At 40.2% G+C, this 22,116-nt stretch overlaps 1 protein-coding gene and 1 pseudogene across 1 annotated transcript in view; both read left to right on the plus strand.

The window, feature by feature from the left end:
- LOC124719736 (zinc finger protein 664-like) overlaps window positions 1-22,116 on the plus strand; it is a 168,575-nt gene that overhangs the window by 71,388 nt on the left and 75,071 nt on the right. Inside the window, exons 4-5 of the mRNA XM_047244938.1 lie at window positions 14,981-15,064; window positions 20,484-20,570. Of these exons, the coding sequence (XP_047100894.1) occupies window positions 14,981-15,064; window positions 20,484-20,570 (171 nt within the window). The remainder of the gene's footprint in view (window positions 1-14,980; window positions 15,065-20,483; window positions 20,571-22,116) is intronic.
- On the plus strand, window positions 751-868 carry LOC124720667 (annotated as a pseudogene).

The following is a 22,116-nucleotide window of genomic DNA, read 5'->3' on the forward strand; positions in this document are numbered from 1 at the left end:
GTGTGTGTGTGTGTGTGTGTGTGTGTGTCTGTCATCTGATTTTGGCGAAGGCCTTTCTGGCTGAAAGCTATGTTTGTGACAGTCTTTTTGTTGTGCCTATCTTCGACTCTGCTTCTCCGCTATATGGTGATAGCGAATTTCATTGTTAAGTGAGTACTTTGTGGTACTAGTATTTTTAATCATCGTCACCACCACCATGTGCATCATCATTTTCATTTGTAGGCCTATTGCCATTTCTTTCTTCCTGGCCCTTCTCCCTTATTAAATCTCTACTGAGGAATCCATAGCATTTAGATACACACCACTTTTTGAATCCTTTCATTATAGAATTAGTTAAGATTCTGCCCCTGGCAGTAAGGATCCACTGGCCCAGCTCAGGCACTAAGGGTTTGTTTAGCTCCACTCTTGGATTGAGGACATGGTCTCCTTGAAGGCCACTCACTGTAAAGCAGTCACAGGTGAGTCTTAAATGGTCTGTTCACTTTAAATGTCATTTCAATGTCAATAACAGTCACACTAAAGCATAACCTAAAAATGTTTGCATTTAAAGGTCTGTTCACAACAAAATCCATTACTTGCAATCGCGAGGGCGTGTCACCAGACACAATTACCAGATCTGTATTGTTCTGTGATGGAATGGAATAGGAAGAAACTTTGATAACTGGTACAGTGAGATGTACCCTCTGCCATGCACTTCATTGTGGTTTGCAGAGTGTAGCTGTAGATACAGATGTACCTGTCGGCAGTCTAGCTAACGGCCTTGCTGCAGTGGTAACACCGGTTCCCATCTGATCACCGAAGTTAAGCACTATCGGGCTGGGCTAGCACTTGGATGGATGACCATCCGGTCTGCCGAGTGCAGTTGGCAAGCGGGGTGCACTCGACCCTTGTGAGGCAAACTGAGGAGATACTCAATTGAGAAGTGCGGCTCCGGTCTCAGAAACTGACACGTGGCCGGGAGAGCTGTGTGCTGACCACATGCCCCTCCATATCCGCATCCAGTGATGCCTGTGGGCTGAGGGTGTCATGGCGGCCGGTCGGTACTGTTGGGCCTTCGTGGCCTGTTCAGGAGGAGTTTAGTTTTAGTTGACAGTCTAGTCCCTGCACCCTCTGCCAGACAGGGCTCCTCTCTCACTCTACCCCGTACCATGATATCCCTCCTCCTTCCCCGCCCAACTCCAGATTGCTGCTTCCGTTCCACATGAAAGTTGCATTCTGGTCTGAGCTGTCCTGTGTGCGGAGGTGTGCTTACTTGTGTATGTTTCCCTATCTTTTTCTGACGAAGGCTCTGGTCGTAAGCTTTTAATTGTGCCCGTCTGCAACTTAATGTGTCATCTTTATGGTAAGCAGCAGTTTATCTTTTCATAAACTGTTGATACTCCAACCTAGAGCTTCCATTGTTTACTTGTGTTTTGAGGTTGTCTTGGATTGTAATTACCAAAAATTTTGTCCAGTTTTTCATTTTTACAATGCCATTATGTATGGATAACTTCACACAAAACTGTGCAAGTTTCTTGATGTTAAATTTCATTATTGCAGTCTTTATAGTAGATACATTTAGATGGCTTTTATTGAAGAATTTGACTATTTAATTTTGGAACCCTGTTTCACCATACCTCTAGACCATCATGGGCTGTGTGTTTGCAAAACCGTTGTTGCAGTCTTTATAGTAGATACATTTAAATGGCTTTTATTGAAGAATTTGACTATTTCATTTTGTAACCCTGTTTCACCCTACCTCTAGATCATCACGTGCTGTGTGTTTGCAGAACCGTTGTTGCAGTCTTTATAGTAGGTACATTTAAATGGCTTTTATTGAAGAATTTGACTATTTCATTTTGTAACCCTGTTTCACCCTACCTCTAGACAATCGTGGGCTGTGTGTGTGCACAAAATTGATGTACCATCTGCACACAATGGTTTTTAGAGTTAGAAGAATAGTACTTGATATCATGTTAATTAGTACAAGAGAAAGGTCGGCCAGTACAAATTCATTTCCTGATATTGTATGATTAAAGTAACTTTCTAATTTTGATACTTTGCTCTGGTGGAGGGGGCTTTTCTGAGTTTTTGTCACCTTTTGTGTAAACTTGTATTTGTTTTGGCATTGGTATAGTAACAGTTTTATTGTCTCAATACGATGTTGAAATGTAGCATGGTAAAATAATTCCACTTGCTATTATTTCATTTCTTAATTTTTTTTTGTTTCCTGTTTTCTATTATATATTCCATGTACATAGCTGGAGTACATGAAATTTTCAAATTCTTATCCATGCTGTATGTCACTGAACTTCATAGTTAGTTTTCTTTGATAAATGTTCTAAATTTATGCTTCATTAACACAGTGTGCTCTTCAAAATTCAACCTCATTAAAAACTGCTTGTTTTAGGATCGACGTGCAGTAATTGAAAAGCCCTCATTCTCCATGTATACAAACATCTTACTTTTCCAAAAAGTTATACTTCTTCAAAAATTATCGTATTTCAGAACATTCAAACTTTAAAAAGAGCTCCTGTCAAATTTCTGTTCTCGTAGTTTTGCAACCCTGATTTTTCTGATTACAAAAATGTATGCTTTTAATGTAACGTAATTGGATAGGTGAAAGTCCACGGTCTCAACTTGAGCCACAACTGTTACCTCAAAATAATCTTTTACAAACCTTCCAAGAATGCCTAACATTCATCATTGCTTCACAACCCTTCCACAGATATGTACAAAAGTCCAAGGTCCCAACTTGATCCACAACCACTACCTCAAGAATGTGTAACATCCGCCATTGCTTCACAAACCTTCCACAGGTCTCTACAACATGACCATAACCTGTCCTCTTCATTCCCTAAAAACTGGTGTCATTATCCTTCCAGCAGACAATGAGTGTAACACTGTGGTACTTATCTGACAGGAGTATGTAAAAGTGAGGGCCTACACAAGTTGTCTGACACCTCTATGTAGCATCTGCCATCGAGATCCAATCCTTGTGATAAAACCTAACCTATAGTCCCTCCTTAAAACCCCAGGGCCCCTCACAAGGACTAACACATCAGTCCATAGAAGTTATTACCCCACCCCAAACCACCCTCCCCCACCTTTTAACTTCTTCCTGCGATCAACAAACCCAACCACCCCGCTCGTCCAATAGTTGTTGGCTTCAGAGCACCCAACAAACTTATATCTGCCTTAATACCTGCAACCTGTAATACAAAGACTTCCCTCCTGTATTAAAGACACTAACCATTTCCTAGATCGTCTGAAATCTGTGCCCACCCCACTCCCACCACACACCATACTTGTCACCATTGATGCCATCTCCCTCAATACCAACATCCCCCACATACATGGTCTGTCGGCTGCTGAACATTTCCTCAGTCAGTGTGCACCTGATCCTGAATGTATGACGTTCTTCCTGTTCATCTTGAACATACTTCCTGACAAGTAGTTTATCTTTGAGGTCCAGACATACAAATAGATCAGGGGCACGGCCATGCCAACCAGGATCGCTCCTTCCTATGCCAACCTTTTCGTGGGATGCTTGGAGAGGGCTTTCTTGGGATGTATGGACTCGTGACGAGGTGGGATGTATGGACTCATGACGAGGCTGACCTGTTAAAATTTTTGGAATCTCTAAAGACATTCTGCCAATCAAATTTGACATACCGAATCCCAGCTACTTTCCTTGACATTGATCTCATCCTAACTGAAGGTCAGCTACACATTTTTGTTCACATTAAATCTACTAACAAACAACAGTACTTACATTTTGACAATTGCCATCCTTTCTATGTCAGATGTACCCTCCCATACAGTCTCGGCATTTCATTAATTAAACCTTCCGTGCCAATGTTTTAATAACACCCAAGTCTCATCTGCCTGTTTAATTACTGAAACAACCAAAAAAATTTTGTGACCACCACAATAATTTTAACAGAAAAGAAGAAGGCTTAAAGTTAGATAAGATACGGCGGTCGACTTTGCTCCAACATTGTGACAGTCGATTACCTGCGATCGAGAGTAATGACGGTGGTCGGAGATAGATTCAGTGTCGACAGCATGTGATGAGTGGTGGCGCTCTCTATGAGGTCTGTACAAACGGGACCTCCATGGCCCAGCAGCCAGTCATTGACTCACCTTGGAAGATGTTACCCGCAGTCAGCAACAAAACGTCAGGAGGAAGAACGTCTACTGTTTGACTGGCTGTGAAAACCCACAAGCAAATATATTTGTTCAGATGCAGACTTTTTACGGCATATTACACTGTCTGCGTGCTTAGCTGGGTGTTAACGTGCTTGCCTCCCTTGCACTGGGCCTGAGTTCGATTCCTGGCCGGGTTAGAGATTTTCTCCGCTCGGGGACTGGATGTTGTGTTGTGCTCATCATCATTTCATCCTCATCGTCGGCCGCAAGTCGCCCAATGTGCCTCCGACTGAAATAAGTCTTGCACTTGGCGGCCAAACCCGACTGGGACATCCCGGCCAACAATGCCATACGATCATTTCATTTTTTCACAGCATTACACTACCATTCTCACCTCAGCCTTCATTGGACATAATTACCCCACAAGCATAGCTCAAAAGCAGATTCCCTGGGCCATCACGTCCAATCCTGATACTGCTGATCCCTTCAAAAAACTACATAGGGCTACCCTTCTTGTGCTGTCCAGGTCTTGACTGTATTAATCAGCTACTTCAACAATGCTGTGAATTTTTAAAATTTTCCCCGAAATGAGATCCATTCTGTCTGACATTTTGCCCACCATACGTAGAATAGCTTTTCATGGCCCTCCCATACCATCCCTGCTGCAATACTTGCCCTGTGCATCCTCCTACCCCACCAACATCAGGTCTATAACTGGAAAAATATGTACTATCAAAGGGTCAGCCACCTGTGAAATGGCATGTCATATACTAGCTGTTATGTAAACACTGTTCGGCCTTTTACATCGGCATTACTACCACCAGCTTACCAGTTAAGATGAATGAACATAGGCAGAGAGTGTATACTGGCAACACACAATATCCTGTTGCAGAGCATGCTCTATAACACGACAGTTGTGACCTTGGTGCTTGTTTCACCACAGTTGCCATCTGAATTCATCCCCCAGACACCAGTTTCTCAGAACTACGCAGGTTGGAACTGGCGTTACAGTATGTCCTCAATTCTCACCCTGCATGAACCAAGGACCTTGCCATTGGTGGGGTGGCTTGTGTGCCTCAGTGATACAGGCAACTGTGCTATCTGTACAACCACGATGAGGCCAGACAAATGTGTGATACCTGAAGAGAGGCATTTTCAGTAGTTGCAGAGGCAACGGTCTCAATGATTGATTTATTGATCTGGCCTTGTAACATCAACCAAAATGGCCTTGCTGTGCTGGTACAGTGAACAGCTGAAAGCAAGGGGAAACTACAGCTGCAGTTTTTCGTGAGGACACGCAGCTCTACTTTATGGTTAAATGAAGATGGCATCCTCTTGGGTAAAATATTCAGGAGGTAAAATAGTCCCCCATTCAGATCTTCAGGTGCCAACTACTCAGGATGTCATCGTCAAGAGAAACAAAACTGATATTCTGTGGATCGGAGCATGGAATGTTAGATCCCTTAATTGAGCAGGTAGGTTAGAGATTTTAAAAAGGGAGATGGGTAGGCTGAAATTAGATATGGTGGGAATTAGTGAAGTTTGATGGTGAGAGCAACAGGACTTCTGGACAGGTGAACAACAAAGGGCTATAAATACCAAATCAAATAGAGGTAATGCCGGAGTAGGATTAATAATGAATAAGAAAATAGGAATACAGGCAAGCTATTAATAGACTTAAAGCCCACACCTACCACAGTAGTACAAGTTTACATACCACCTAGCTCTGCAGATGATGAAGATTTTGAAGAAAGGTATGATGATATAAAAGAAATTATTCAGATAGTTAAAGGAGACTGGAATTCGATAGCAGGAAAAGAAGAGAAGGAAAAATAATAGGTGCATATGGACTGGGGGGGGGGGGGGGGGAGGGAAGGAATGAAAGAGAAAGCCACTTGTTAGAATTTTGCACAGAGAGTAATTTAATCATGGCTGACACTTTTTTTAAGAATGATAAAAGAAGGTTGTGTATGTGTAAGAGACCTGGAGACACTGGACAGTTTCAGATTGATTATATAATGGTCAGACAGAGATTTGGGAACAAGATTTTAAATTGTAAGACATTTCCAACAGCAGATGTGGACTCTGACCACATTTTATTGGTTATGAACTGTAGATTAAAATTGAAAGAATTGGGAAAGGTAGGAAATTGAGGAGATGGGACCTAGATAAGTTGAAAGAACCAGAGATTGTTGAGAGCTTCAGAGGGAGCATTATACAACAGTTGACTGGAAGGGGGGAAAGGAATACAGAAGATGACGAATGGATAGCCTTAAGAGATGAAATAGTGAAGGCAGCCGAGGATCAAGTAGGTAAAAAGACGAGGGCTAGTAGAAATCCTTGGGTAACACTAGAGATATTGAACTTAATTGATGAAAGGAGAAAATATAAAAATATAGCAAATGATCAGCTGAAAGGCAATACAAATGTTTAAAAAAGGAGATTGACAGGAAGAACAAAATTGCTAAGCGGGAATGGCTAGAGGACAAATGTAAGGATATTTCACTAGGGGAAAGATAGATACTGCGTACAGGAAAATTAAAGATGCCTTTGGGGAAAAGAGAAGCAGCTGATTGAATATCAACAGCTCAACTGGTAAACAAGTCCTAAGCAAAGAAGGGAAAGCTGAAAAGTGGAAGGAGTTTGTAGAGGGTCTATACAAGGGAGATGAACTTGAAAGCAATACCATAGAAAGGGATGTGTACATTGATAAAGATGAGATGGGAGATATGATACTGTGAGACGAATTTGACAAAGCTCTGAGAGACCTAAGTCGAAACAAGGTTTCGGGAGTAGACTATATTCTGTTAGAACTACTGACAGCCTTGGGAGAGCCAGCCATGACAAAAATCTTCCATCTGGTGTGCAAGATGTATGAGACAGGTGAAATACCCTCAGATTTCAAGAAGAATGTAGTAATTCCAATTCCAACGAAAGCAGTTGCTGACAAGTGTGAATATTACTGAAGTCACTTTAATAAATCATGGTTGCAAAATACTAACATGAATTCTCTTCAGAAGAATGGAAAAAAAAACTGGTAGAAATGGACCTTGGGGAAGATCAGTTTGGGTTCCAGAGAAATGTAGGAAGACTATGCAATACTGCCCCTATAACTTATCTTAGAAGATAGGTTAAGGAAAGGCAAATCTACATTTACAGCATTTGTGGACTTAGAGAAAGCTCTTGACAGTGTTAACTGGAATACTCTCTTTGAAATACAGAAGGTAGCAGGGGTAAAACACAGGGAGCAAAACACTATTTGCAACTTATATAGAAACGAGATGGCATTTATAAGAGTCGAGGGGCATGAAAGAGCAGTGGTTCAGAAGGGAGTGACACAGGGAGTAGCCTATCCCCAATATTATTCAATATGTATGTTGAAAAAGCAGTAAAGGAAACGAAAGAAAAATTTGGAGTAGGAATTAAAGTTCAGGGAGAAGAAATAAAAACTTTGAGGTTTGCTGATGACATTGTCACTCTATCAGCGACAGCAAAGGTCTTGGAAGAGCAATTTAACAGAATGGACAGTGTCTTGAAAGGAGGTTATAAGATGAACATCAACTAAAGCAAAACAAAGATAATGGAATGTAGTCAATTAAATCAAGTGATGCTAAGGGAATTAGATTAGGAAACAAGACACTTTTTTAGAGTAGTAGATGAGTTTTGCTATTTGGGCAGCAAAATAACTGATGATGGCTGAAGTAGAGAAGATATAAAATGTAGACTGGCAATGCAAGAAATTTGTTAATATCAAATATAGATTAAGAGTTAGGAAGTCTTTTCTGAAGTTATTTGTCTGGAGTGTAGCCATGTATGGAAGTGAAACATGGATGATAAACAGTTTTGATAAAAAGAGAATAGAAGTTTTCTAAATGCGATGCTACAGAAGAATGCTAAAGATTAGACGTCTTGGTCATGTTACTAATGAATGGGTCGATCATGGTACTAATGAGGAAGTACTGAATAGAATTGAGGAGACAAGGAATTTGTGGCACAGCTTGACCAAAAGAAGGGATAGGTTGGTAGGACACATTCTGAGACGTCAAGGTATCACCAATTTAGTATTGGGGTAAGTGTGGGTGGTAAAAATCATAGAGGGAGACCAAGAGATGAATACAGTAAGCAGATTCAGAAGGATGTAGGTAGCTGTAGTTCATCGGAGATGAAGAGGCTTGCACAAGGTAGAGTAGCATCGAGAGGTGCATCAAACCGGTCTTCGGACTTAAGATCGTAACAACAACAACAACAACTACTACTACTACTACTACTATTCCTTTCTTCACTTCCTTAATAGTTTTCTGTATGTTTTATTTTTTGATGTGTCTATTTTTCCCTGGCCTCCCACCTCTACCACATAGAATATAGAATGCACATAGCTTTCCACTCTTACTAACTCGTGCACAACGTTCAGTTGGTAATCTCTGTATTGGGTATTACCCATCTTCCGTTTTGAAGCTCTTAGGTTTTCACATCTCATCCAGTGCAGTGCCCAATAATCAACCTTTCCTTCTCATCCCGTCCGGTAAGTCTCCCCTAACCTGGGATTCTTGGCAACTTTTCCAAACTCTCCCCATTTCCTAAGCATAACCAGTCCTTTTCCTTCACCTCTTCCTTTCCTCACTTCTGTCAGAAGAAATACGCACCGGCATGAAAAACTTGCAGATTTCAATATCGTTATATGTGTGTTCCCCTGCTACCATTCTGTGGTTTTTATATCTAGCCAGTTCAAAAATTGATTGTTTGCTTTAAATAGCAAAATATTTAAGTTAGGAAATTTAACATTCCAGAAAATTCTAAGTAGAATTTGGAAATCCCAGTGCACAGTAAGACTCACAGTTCATAAAACAGTATTGTCATTTTGCCATTTTTGATTATTGGTTCACTGCCTATTGTGTTTTTGTATTTTCTTTACTTTTGCTAAAACATAATAGACTTGTACCTTTGTCAGTTTTTGTGACTGGAGCTGCTACTTCTCAATCAAGTAGATCCTCAGTTGGGCTCACAAGAGGTGAGTGCACTCCGTTTGCCAACAGCACTTAGCAGACCCATATGATCAGTCAATGAAGTGCTAGCCAAACCCAACAGCACTTAACTTTGGTGATCGGACAGCTACTGGTGTTACCACTGTGGCAAGGTCTTTGGCAAACTGTCACAAGGTGGCTGTGAAATGCTCGGTGACAAAGTTTCTGATTTCTGAGGGTTTTCTGCTGCCCAGTGGCAGAAATTTTGTTTATTTATTGTATCCGTTAAGTGGAAGTGGACCTCAAAAGAAGAAATCAATACAGTGTCAGGCACAATGTTCTGAAGAATTTCCTCACACACAGCTCTGAAAATTGCAAAATCTCTCTCGCTTAATTCTTTGGTAGCCATCATTTTTTATGAGTGATGTGAAGGTGTCTATGCAAGATTCTTCTTACACTTCTATCAGACAGTCCTAGGGTGGCTGCACTTTGGAGATTACTGGATAGGCACACTCACACACACCGTTTTCTGGCTTTGTTACAGTTCAGGGGCAGCCAGTAGATCTTCTCAGTGCAGAACCTGATGCTCCAAAGCTCGATACCCAAACTCCAGTAGTTTTTCTATCAGGAAGAGACTCATCTCAGCCAAGTTCAAACCAATCACAATAATCGAAGAACCATCAGTACGAATATAGTAATCCACGACAAATGTAGAATGCTCATCTACCTGAGCCATTATGTCTACTGGAAATGCGACATATACTGCTATCGATTGATACCTCCTCCACATCAGCATCACCACCACAACTCGCATGGTGGTCTCTCCAAAAACGGGAAGTCTTTTTGCCAGACCCTGTACTTAACCTAAATGACACTGTAGTGTTGACAGTGTGACAGCAGTGTTCATTTAGTCACAGGACGAGGGTAAGGGAGAAGATACAAAGATAAGAACCCGAGAGGGATGGGTGAACACATGTTTAATTGTTAAACTATGTATCCATCTTGGATTTTTTCAATTATTCTTGCATCTTGGAAGGGGGGGTTTTCGCTGTGCCCCCAGTATGGCTGTACTTCTGTGTCCATTCTAATTTGTTGCCGGTTGTTAACTTGTGTGACACAACTTGTCTTCTGTGTAGCTTACCAGCCTGTGTTGTGAAATGTGTTGGGTGGTGCACAAGTTCGTAGCATTTTCCATAAGTTTAACAAACACAACAGATGCACATAACAGAGACTTTAGTCATCAAAAATATATTCTGCTTTGCTGTTTACACGGTCTGCCAACACTGGGATATCTTTTCAATCCTGCTATTGTAGAAATCATATGTTATTGAGATAAAGAACTCGTCAAGCAATGTTTGGAGCGCATTTTTCTCCAGAAAGGATGTTCCTTAAAAGGTGGTTGAAAGAGAGCAGAAAAGGTAAAAATCTGAGGGCACAATATCAAGTGAATAAGGTGGGTGCGGAACGACTTCCCAAATAACTCGTGTATAGTGTTTTTAGTCAGTATAGCAAAATGTGGTCGGAAGTTGTTATGAAGTAGCGTCACTTCACGCAGTGTTCCTGGTCGTTGGTCTCGGATTTTGTGTACAGGACGTCCCAGTTATTGACAATAAATGTCAGTCGTGGTGGTTACACTACGGAGAAGCAATTCATAGTACACCACACCATCAGTGTTCCACTAGGCGTGTAACATTACCTTTTGTGTATGCATGCAGGTCTTTGTATGGGAAATTGCTGCTTTGTTTGGGCTCAGACATTCCTTTCTTTTCTTTATGTTAGCATAAAGAACCATTTCTTGTCAGCAATAATGTTACAGGATAAGAATGTTCTGTGTTCGCGAGCTAGTTGGTGACGAGCGAGAAGAGGTGCACATATGGCCACCCACTAATTTTTGTGGTTTTGGCTTAGAGCATGTGGCACCCATACACCCAATTACTGAACCTTCTCCATTCCATGCAAATGTCATGTGATGGTGGAATGATCACAGTTCATCCCATTTGTCAGTTCTTGAGTACACTGATTTGGGTCATTGTGGATTAATGGATTTAGATGAACTTCATCTTCCTGAATGTACAGTGTCACTAATGTCAAAATGAACCTCTTTATAACAAGGAAATCATTTCCTTGCCGTGCTCTGTCCATTGGCATTTTCCCCATACACTCGCCAATGTTTCTGGCTGTCAGAAAATTTCAGATTTCCCTACTTGGTACTCCTGTTTCTTGTGTTCACAACTCCTCTCACTATCTCCAAATGACAAAATGGCAATAAGTAAACTCAAATAGCAACAGTGAACTACAAATAAAAATTGTAATCAATAAATAAACTAGTAGCTACCATAATACCAGCATACAAAACAAAAACAGTGCAAACTTATGCACCAACATAATATATCAGTACATTACAAGCAAGCTGATCATTGTGTGTTTAATAACAATAAATGTAGATTAACTGAAAAGTAAACTTGACTGTGTTGTGATGTTAAATCCTTAATTTCTCCTTAAAGAACCCATTAATCAACTGAAGCGATGTGGTGAAGATGAACATCCACAACACTGAAAAGGCACAATAACAGATTGGCAATTTGACGAGGTTTGCCATAAAAGAGGCCATCTGAGAACACTTTTACTGGCTTCAAAATATCAAGAATTGAGAGGGAAGTTGTGGTTCACAGACAAGGCTGGGAATTTGTATGCTCTGTGTGTAATTGCTTTGAACTGGAGTGCAATAGTGGAGGTATGATTTTAAAAGTTTCAAGAATGGTGATTGATCAGCCACTGCACATAACATTCCTGAGTTTTATCATGCTGTGAATTGAAAAGCAGGAGGAGAGGAAAGAAGATAACGCATCCCCAGATCATTCTCTCCAGGAAACATAAGACAAGATAACAAGTCGTGACAGACAGATAACCAAGTTGGCCACAATACAGCACAATGCAGTACATATGCATGTACAAGGTCTTTCTAAAAAGTATCCGATCTTTCACCAGAAAAAATATTTCGAATACACGATGGGGTTGGGACTCCATTCCCCTTCAAAGTAGGCCCCTTGTGCTTGCACACATGTAGCCCACCAATCCTTCCACTGCTGGAAACAACTCAGGAAGTCTTCTTTTGGAATGGTGTTCAGCTCTGTTGTTGTTCCTCATTATCTCTTCTCTACTCTCAAAACGGGATCCTTTCAGTGGCGTCTTCAGTTTTGGAAACAACCAGAAGTCACAAGGAGCCATGTCTGGAGAGTAGGGAGGTTGGTGAACGGCTGTAATTCCATGTTTGGCCAAGAAATTTACGATCAAGTGGGATGAATGTGTGTGTGTGTTGTGATGCAGTTGCCAGTTTTTCACCGTCACCATGTCTGGTCTTTTGTGCCGAACTGCATTGCGGAGTTGCCGGAGAACATCTTGATAGTACTCCATCGTCACTGTTTGTCCTTCCGGTGCATATTCATGATACACAATTCCACAGACATCAAAGAAGACAGTCAGCATCAGCTTGATTTTGCTACGCACCTGCCGCACTTTCCTTGGCCTTCGAGACTCTGGTTGCTTCCATTGCAACTGTCTTTTTGTTTCTGGGTCGTACCCGTACACCAATGACTCATCTCCAGTTATCACGGTGTTCAGAAAGCCAGGATCAGTGTTGGTGGTGTCCAGAAGGTCCTGTGCAACGTCAGAATGGAGGTCTTTTTGTTCTGGCAACAACAACTTGGGCACGAATTTCGCAGCCACTTAGTGTATGTTCAAATCATCATGCAATATCGCATGTGCAGACTCTTTACTCAATCCAACCTCTTGGGCCATCTCCCACATTGTCAAACGACAATCTGCCATCACCAAATTTTGCATGCTCTCAACAACAGCTACACTCTGAGCAGTTTGGGGCCTGTCAGAACGCTGGTCACTCTCTGCTGATGTGCGGCCATTTTTGAATCGGTTGAAGCACTCCCTAATTTGTGTTACACCCATTGCATCTTCTGACAAATCTTACAAATTGTTTCGCTTTGAGAATCACCAAGCTTTGATGCAGTATCTTTGCTCAACATGTTCAGTCATCTTCAGAGAATTGGTAATCCGACAAACACGTTGTGTAGCACCTCACTCAGTGACCAACAGGCAGCAACTTTCACGCTGGAAGGCAGGGACAAAATTCACACATGCGCATAACAGCCTCTTCTTTCACTGTGTACTGTGTACAGGGGCGCTGCACTATCATCTCTATTTTGCACAGGAAAATCAAAGGTCAGATACTTTCTAGACAGACCTCATATATGGTCAGCAGCCCAAGGAGCACCTTATGTTAAACAAGTTTCTCTTGAGTCACCAAGAAACAGAGTTATTTCGAGGAAGTGTCACTCTTCAAAACTACTATAACAAGCTGGGTTTCAGGCACAAAAGTTTTTCCATTGTAAGTTTATCATCAGAGGAACTGAATATAGTGGTCTGAAGATAATAGTGTCTGCATGCCATGAGGAGCATTTCATCCGATGATACCATATGGCTTGGCGACATCTGTGTGTCAAACATTGATAAAAGGGCAGGGGGCAGGGGGAGGGGGAGGAATTGCACAAAAAGGGAAGAAGATGGTGGCCAGATAAAAGCCCTTCATGTTGATCCAGCTCGTGGCTTCGTCCCAAACTGTGTGCTGCTATTTTGCTCCAACAAGCGAGGTGGCTGTCTTTAGGAAATGAAAGCTACAGTTCTCATGGAGCAGTTTTCCAATTTGCTGCTAGAAAATACCATAAACCACCGACTCTTTAAATAATCAAACTCCTGTGTATGAAACAGCTTCTAACATGTTGTTTCTTGACAAATGAGTTCATGTGTTAAATATTTACCTTTAAGCATATAAGTGAGAAAAACTTTAGGAAAGGGTTGAAATTATGCTTAAAGTTCGTTGCCAGTATCTCGTCTCCTACCTTCCAAACTTTACAGAAGCTCCTCTGCGAACCTTGCAGAACTAGCACTCCTGAAAGAAAGGATATAGCGGAGACATGGCTTAGCCACAGCCTGGGGAATGTTTCCAGAATGAGATTTTCACTCTGCAGCGGAGTGTGCGCTGATATGAAACTTCCTGGCAGATTAAAACTGTGTGCCCGACCGAGACTCGAACTCGGGACCTTTGCCTTTTGCGGGCAAGTGCTCTACCATCTGAGCTACCGAAGCACGACTCACGCCCGGTACTCACAGCTTTACTTCTGCCAGTATCTCGTCTCCTACCTTCCAAACTTTACAGAAGCTCTTCTGCGAACCTTGCAGAACTAGCACTCCTGAAAGAAAGGATATAGCGGAGACATGGCTTAGCCACAGCCTGGGGGATGTTTCCAGAATGAGATTTTCACTCTGCAGCGGAGTGTGCGCTGATATGAAACTTCCTGGCAGATTAAAACTGTGTGCCCGACCGAGACTCGAACTCGGGACCTCTGACTTTTGCGGGCAAGTGCTCTACCATCTGAGCTACCGAAGCACGACTCACGTCCGGTACTCACAGCTTTACTTCTGCCAGTATCTCGTCTCGTCTCGGTCGGGCACACAGTTTTAATCTGCCAGGAAGTTTCATATCAGCGCACACTCCGCTGCAGAGTGAAAATCTCATTCTGGAAGATAAACTGTTAGAATTGTGTATTGCGTACATCATTACTTTAAAAGTTTTGATGATATTAATAATAATAATAATAATAATATACAGTAGGATATGTACAAACGAATTTATATGTTTTGCATTATAAATGATTGTATTAATCCCAGTATTCCTTACATGTCCACATATGGTGAAATGGGTGTCCCCGTTGTATGTTGATACAGACAGATTGCAATATCACTTTGTCCTATTGAGACATATTAATGCCTCACATTTAATTGCCCAGTGAATGTCCATGTTTTCTTTGTTCCAGAGTTCCGTAAATTCTAAGATGGGGTCCAATTTTAAACTGGAGAATGGAGACATAACGACCATCACAATACCAGAAGATGAACTTGTAAGTATTCTAAACGTTGGTATAAAATGAAGGAAAATATTGTTTTTATATAAAAAATGTCTGGTAGGTAGTACTTGTTTCGTGAGCACAAAAATTTTGACCAAAAGGGAGGAAAAAGAATGAGGACTCTGTATATCTTAGCCATTTCATTTCACACAGTTTTATTTATTTTAGTTTTTGTGTCAGAAAAGGAATCCTTTGTTTCAGAGATCTAAAGATTTGTTGCTTATTTCTTTTCCACAGAAGTAACTGGCTCTTACATGTGTGAAATATCAGAATAAAAATCCGACTTCAGCCATAATTCTTCAGTGTTTCGAACATACTTTCATTTTTAGCACAAAAATTACCAATTAAAGAGACTGGAAGTACTCAAAACAGTAATGCTGACAAAACACTTGTAACGAACAATCATAACTCTCCTCAGTGTAGTGTTGAGGACTTCCACTAGAATACAGCCCAACTTTATCAATAAAAATGCCAACTGGAGTGAGTGGTTGTATAACTTCCCTTATTGTTTGTATTGCACAGGCTGTTTTGATAAAGGCTGAAGGAGTGAGTGTAGGCTTCCCAGGGCAAGCTAAATTTTTACATACTCACATGTTGGCCAGCATGGTGCATGGTATGGATTTTCAGTCATTTTCTCAGTGCAACAAGTGGCATACAGTATGACCTTAAGGCATTAATAGATGCTAAATACTTACCAGCATCTGAGGTTCTGTTGATTGGAGTGAACAACCTAATAAAAGTAACTCTTTTACGCAAGAATACTACTCAGATGAAACTTAATTAAGATTTGCTAAAGGCATATGAAATGTCATATTGTTAACAATTTATACATCAGTAATCTTATTAAAGCTCTAGAAAAAATATTTTATTTTCTATTTAATTTTTTTCCACTTTTGTGCGACCAATAATTCAAAATAAAATGTTGTTTTCATTAAGAACTATGCTATAGTATTTTTCATTAATATTTCCATTTGGAAATAAATACAGAGTTTATAAATAAAATAAAAGCAAAAAAATTGCTATTAACAAGAACTTAATCAATAATCCCATGAATACGCATTATGCGTTCAGTTTCCACCGAGTTTTTATAAAGTGCAAATGTTTTGTACTTCATACAGCTTGGAAATCTTCTGATTGTCAGAAGTGAGGTTTTTGAGTTCTTTTCCTTGTTCCTCTTTTTTTCAGAATTGTGTTGTACTGCTTTAGGAAATTGATATCTGGGAACTGACCTTCAAATTCTGTAAGTATGAAGGTCACTGAAGAGGGACTGTCGCAAAGTCCCAGTGTCAGTCACAATTATTGTCACCAAATGAAACTGTATAAAATGCATTGTAGTAATAGTCCATCAGAGCAGCTTTTTCATATACTTTTCATTTATTGCTACATGTTTTGAGCATGACTAATTTCCAAGCGGTACGCAATGAGATAGTAAATGCCAGTTTTTAAAGGTGATGTACTTTTATTTTATTATATAAAAAAATTTTCAGGAGCGAGTAGCATTCTCACACTGAGGGTTCTGTACAAACTTAACTGTGTATATAAACAGCGCATCCAATTCCAGGAGTTGAGACTACTGGCAATTTTTACCTGTTATCGACATTGATGCTGGTGAGGTATTGGTCCCAGGGATTCCAAAACTTTTGAGAATGTTTTAATTTCAAGTTTGAAAACAGGTAACAAATGTTAAAAGAATTTTTTTTGTGTGATATAATTACAAATCACCAATTTTCTGATTTTTTCATCTTTACTTGCACTTTGAAATCTTCACGATTCTACGTCATTTGGACGTACCGTATCAGTTTTAATGACAAGAGTTTTCGAGAATCTAAATTTGTGACATAAATGGCTGATCTTTTGATTGCGTTGACTTTTTATATCACCAAAGGACCAAAGACTTCAGTATGTGACACAAATTTGAACTTGATATTTCTACCCTTTTCTGAGAGAACGGGGGCTTAACAGATGGATGGACAAACAGACAGACAGACAGACAGATAACAAATGGCCTTTCTTCTTTCTTTTTTCCTTTGTTTTTCTTTTATGTGTGATAAAATTACAAATCCACAATTTTCAGATTTTTTTCCTTTACTTGTACAGTGAAACCTTGTGTCTCGCCAAAGTTAATGATTCTAAGCCAACAGGATGTACAGGAGTGGTTTGATAAGCTCTCGGAATTACCACGAGAGGTCAGCACTAGCACAACAGATTGTTCATGTGATATTCATTGGACTGTTGTCTGTAAACACATGCCACTTCAGTGCTCTTGGAAGAGAACCATGGTGATGACATGGCTCTGTTGTTGTTCCCACATAGTGATTTGTGAAGATGGAAAAAAATCGAGATTTAGACAGTGATTAAGCACTTTGTAAAGAAAGATATGAAAGCAAAGGTCATTCATACTGATTTCCAAAATACATTGGGGGTTTCTGCTCCTTCATATTCAACTGTAGCCAAGTGGTCAAATGAATTTAAATTTGGGCGGGAGAGCTTAGATGATGATCGTGCAGTGGTCGGCAAGATGTGTCACTACTTGAGAAATCATTGCAAAAGTGCACAAAACGGTCACCGAGGACTGCTGATTGAAAGTGCATGAAATTGCTCACACTTGTCAGATATCATCTGAAAGGGTATACAACATTTTAACTGAAGAATTAGAAATGAAAACATTATCTGCAAGATGGGTACTGCGACTCTTGACACTGGATCAAAATCGTGTGAGAATGGACATATCGGAACAGTGTTTGCCCATTTTAGGAGAAACGATCAAGATTTTTTTTTGGACTTGTTTGTGACCACAGGTGAAACTTGGGTGTACTCCTATACCCCAGAGACCAAACAACAGTCAAAGCAGTGGAAACATGCTGATTCTCTGCCACCAAAGAAAGCAAAGACAGTTCCTTCGGTGTGAAAGGTCATGGCATCTGTGTTCTGGGATACAAAGGGGATTCTGTTTATAGATTATCTCCCTACTGGGTAAATAATTACTGGAGGATACTATGCTAACCTCCTGGACAAATAGCAACAAAAGATATGCGAAAAAAGGCCAGGTTGGAAGGAAGAAAGTCATCTTCCATCAAGACAATGCACGGCCGCGTAAATGTGCCATTGCCATGGCAAAATTACACGAATTGCTGTATGAATTGTTGCCACACCCTCCTTATTCACCTGACATGGCTCCGTCAGACTTCCATCTGTTCCCAAAACTGAAAATTTTTCTTGATGGATGAAGATTAACTTAACACGAAGAATTGATAGCCAGAGTTGACAACTATTTTGCAGGCCTAGAGGAAACTCATTTTCAAGATGGGATCAAGGCGCTGGAACATTGTTGGACCAAGTGCATTAATCTACAAGTAGGCTACATTGAAAAATAAAAAAGTTTCAGTGATGTAAGTACCTTTTTTCTGTTCGGTTCTGAGAACATTTCAAACCACACTCGTACCATGTAGGTCTTGATGAGTGAGTTTGTAAGTATCATAATATGTGACATAAATCACTGTATCTTTTGATTGCATTGGCTTAGAAGCTTCACGTTTGTACATCAGCAAGGGACCATGTACCTTAATAGATGAGATAAATTTAAATTTGATACAATACTTGTTCCCGAGAAGAGACAGTCAGCCAGCCAGATGGACGACAAAGTGATACTTTAAGGGTTTCATTTTTACCGATAGAGTTTTGGAGCCCTAAAAATGGCTGAAAGTGATCCATGCTCGGAACTGGTAGCAATAAATAAGAAAGATATATAAAAAAGCTGATCTAATCGATAATCATCATAAACGCGCTACACACAGTTACTGCCTACAAAACAGCATACAAAAGAAATATTCAAAAACTGTAACTGTATTCTTGTAATAGGACCAGTAGGAACTACCGTGTAAAAGTAATGATATTAAACATCTAAAGATGGGACTTCAGGGCTTAAACACAGCGTGCTTTTCAGAAAAACTCACAGTTTGTGACTAAAGGTAGATTTTCCCCTTTTGCAAATTTTTCAAAATTTGGATGTTGAAATGTGCAAACTTTTGGGTTGTGGGGCACCTGTGTATTTTTTATTTGTAACTTTCAAATGCCCAGGGAAGTGTGTTGGCATCCTTGTTGTTCATGTTGTGTATTAATGACTTAGCAGAGAATCTTTCTGCAGATGATGCAGTTATATATAATGAAGTACTGTATGAAAGGAGCTGCATAAATATTCAATCAGATCGTGATAAGATTTCAAAGTGTTGCAGAGGTTGGCAACTTGCTTAAATTCTTCAGAAATGTACAACTGTGCACTTCACAAAATGAAAAAAATGTAGTATCCTATGACTATAATAACAATGAATCACAGTGGAATTGGCAAACAGAGTGTAACACTTTGTAGGGATATGTAATGGAATGATCATGTAGGTTCAGTCTTGCGTAAGGCAGGTGATAGACTTCGGTTTATTGTTAAAATACTGGGGGAAGTGCAACAAGTCTACAAAGGAGGTTGCTTAGAAATCGCTTCTGTGGCCCAATTTAGAATGCTGCTCAAGTGCGTGGGACCCATACCCGGAATCAGTAATGGGATACTGAATGTGTACAGCAAGGGGCAGCATGAATCATCACAGGTTTGTTTTACCTGTGGGAGAGACTTATTGTGGTACTGAAGAGACTAAACTGGCAGACTCTTGAAGATAGACGTAAACTGTCCCGAGGAATTATACTAACAAAGTTTCAAGAACTGGGTTTAAATGATGACCTTACGAGTATACTACAACCCTACTTATTGCTCACATAGGGATCGTGAGGAGAAGATTAGAATAATTACCGCATGCACAGAGGCATTCAAAGAATCATTCTTCCCATGCTCCATACATGAGTGGAATGGGAAGGAAACCCTAATATCTGGTAGAATCGGACATACCCATTGCCATGTACTTCACAGTGGTTTGCAGAATATGGATGTAGATGTAAATGCCATCAAGATATATCTCCTTTGTAGCTTCCTGGCAAATTAAAACTGTGCATCAGACCGAGACGCAAACTTGGGACCTTTACCTTTTGCGGGCAAGTGCTCTACCAACTGAGCTACCAGAGGACAACTCACAACCCATCCTCACAGCTTTACTTCTGCCAGTACCTCACCTCCTACCTTCGCAGGGTACCTACGCTGAAGTTTGGAAGGTAGGAGATGAGGTACTGGCAGAAGTAAAGCTGTGAGGACAGGTCGTGAGGTGTGCTCAGGTAGCTCAGTCGGTAGAGCACTTGCCCCCAAGAGATGAAGTTCCCAAGTTTGAGTCTCATTCCACCACATAGTTTTTATCTGCCAGGAAGTTTCATATCAGTGCACACTCCGCTGCAAAGTGAAGTATTGATTGTGGAGCTATTTTTGTAGTTTGCATACCAAATGAGGTGCCATAAACTAACTGATTGTTTCTGTTATCAGAATTCCGTGAACGCACAGCTGGATGCTATACTGGAAGCGGAGAGGGTGTGCTGTCCAGCACCCCTGCTGGTGCCTAAGAAGGAGCCGGTGAGTGAACAGATCGGTCGCCCTCAACACTCCTCCATAGTTTGTTTATGTCTTTACTCTCTGTCCCAACTGCAGAGCACATTTGAACGTAGTAGCACTTATTTTCTTCTCATTTCCATAATCAGGGTGTATATTGGCAAAGCTCTGGGAACTTTTTCATCTGGGAGAAATGTGGGAATTTAGTAGAATTCCAGGAATTTTTTATTGGTTTAGTTTTCAGTTACGTTTTTGTAAGGCCTGGTACTGTAACATAGAATTTTACTTAAGCGCACTACTGCTGAATAGTACTGCAATAATAAAACATAAATGAGAGACTAACACGAAAATAAACTTAAGTTGCAAATAAAATGCACCATTTACAGCAACAAAGCACAGTGCACTCACAGGCAACTGTTGACAGCAAAATGTGTAAAAGGCATCAGGATGAGGACTATGCAGTACTTCGTAACATCAAATTGCTTTATATGAATGTGACATCACACCATTTACATTTCTAACAGGTTGCAGCAAAATATTGTGAATGGTGGTTTGACAAGCGTTACTTTTAAAGTAAATTTTCTTTTACGCAAGAAGAATTATGTTACATGAGAGAATGTGCAATGAATCAAGGAGCATTTGACTTCCGTTCAAAACTTAACACATTGAGAACCAGCCACTTATAAAACTTTTGGGCCAGGAAGACCAGCCATTTATGGCATTATTTGCAATTTGTGTTTGATATGTCTTAAAGTGTAAAACACGCTAAAAAGACCAAGCTTCAGGGTAGTCTTCAATATTTGTTTTAGTTCTTTTGTAGATTACAAATTATGCAATAACATTGGTAAAAGTTACGATTATCCTTTATTGATCCTTTTTCTTTTATGAACCTTTATTGATTATTAAAAAGTACAAGGTGAGTTCTTGAGCTATTTCACACTTAACTCAGTTGTCAATGGAAAAGTCGAAGTGCTCAATAGAATGTGTATTCAGCCAGGTAACCCATGAAATATTCGGTGCACAGCAGTGAAATTTATAACTGTGCTTGTCAGAAATATTCAGCTGCTGCAATTTAAGCTATGCTCTTAGGATCCTGTCTAACGACACCCTCAGGGAAAAAAAAGAAGAAAGTTTTAATGACCAATATTATATATGAAAGCTTAGCTTTTCTTGTAGCTGTACCGTATGTATATTAATTTAAACCTTTTTCCTATTTGTGTGTTCAGTCTACTTAACAGTGGTGTTGCTATTGGCTGACTATATCACATGTCCTATGCTCTGAGTAACTACTGTCATTGGCTGGCACGACCACATGGCACGAGCTATGGCTGGCTGACAAAATCTCGATTTCAGTTCTTTGGAAGCTACTGTGTTGGAATTTATGTTTATACATTCGTAATATGAAAATATACATTGTAAATTTTGCCATGTCTCTAAGGTCTTTCCAAAATGGATTGTTTTTTGTTAAATTTCGTTTCCTAAAGCGGCAACAGTTTGTATTCCGGTGTATAAAACCTTCAACATTCAAAACGTTGATAAGGTTTACTGCTCCAAGGAAAGTTTACTGTCA

Source organism: Schistocerca piceifrons, chromosome 11 (genome assembly GCF_021461385.2).
Source record: "Schistocerca piceifrons isolate TAMUIC-IGC-003096 chromosome 11, iqSchPice1.1, whole genome shotgun sequence".
NCBI lineage: Eukaryota > Metazoa > Arthropoda > Insecta > Orthoptera > Acrididae > Schistocerca > Schistocerca piceifrons.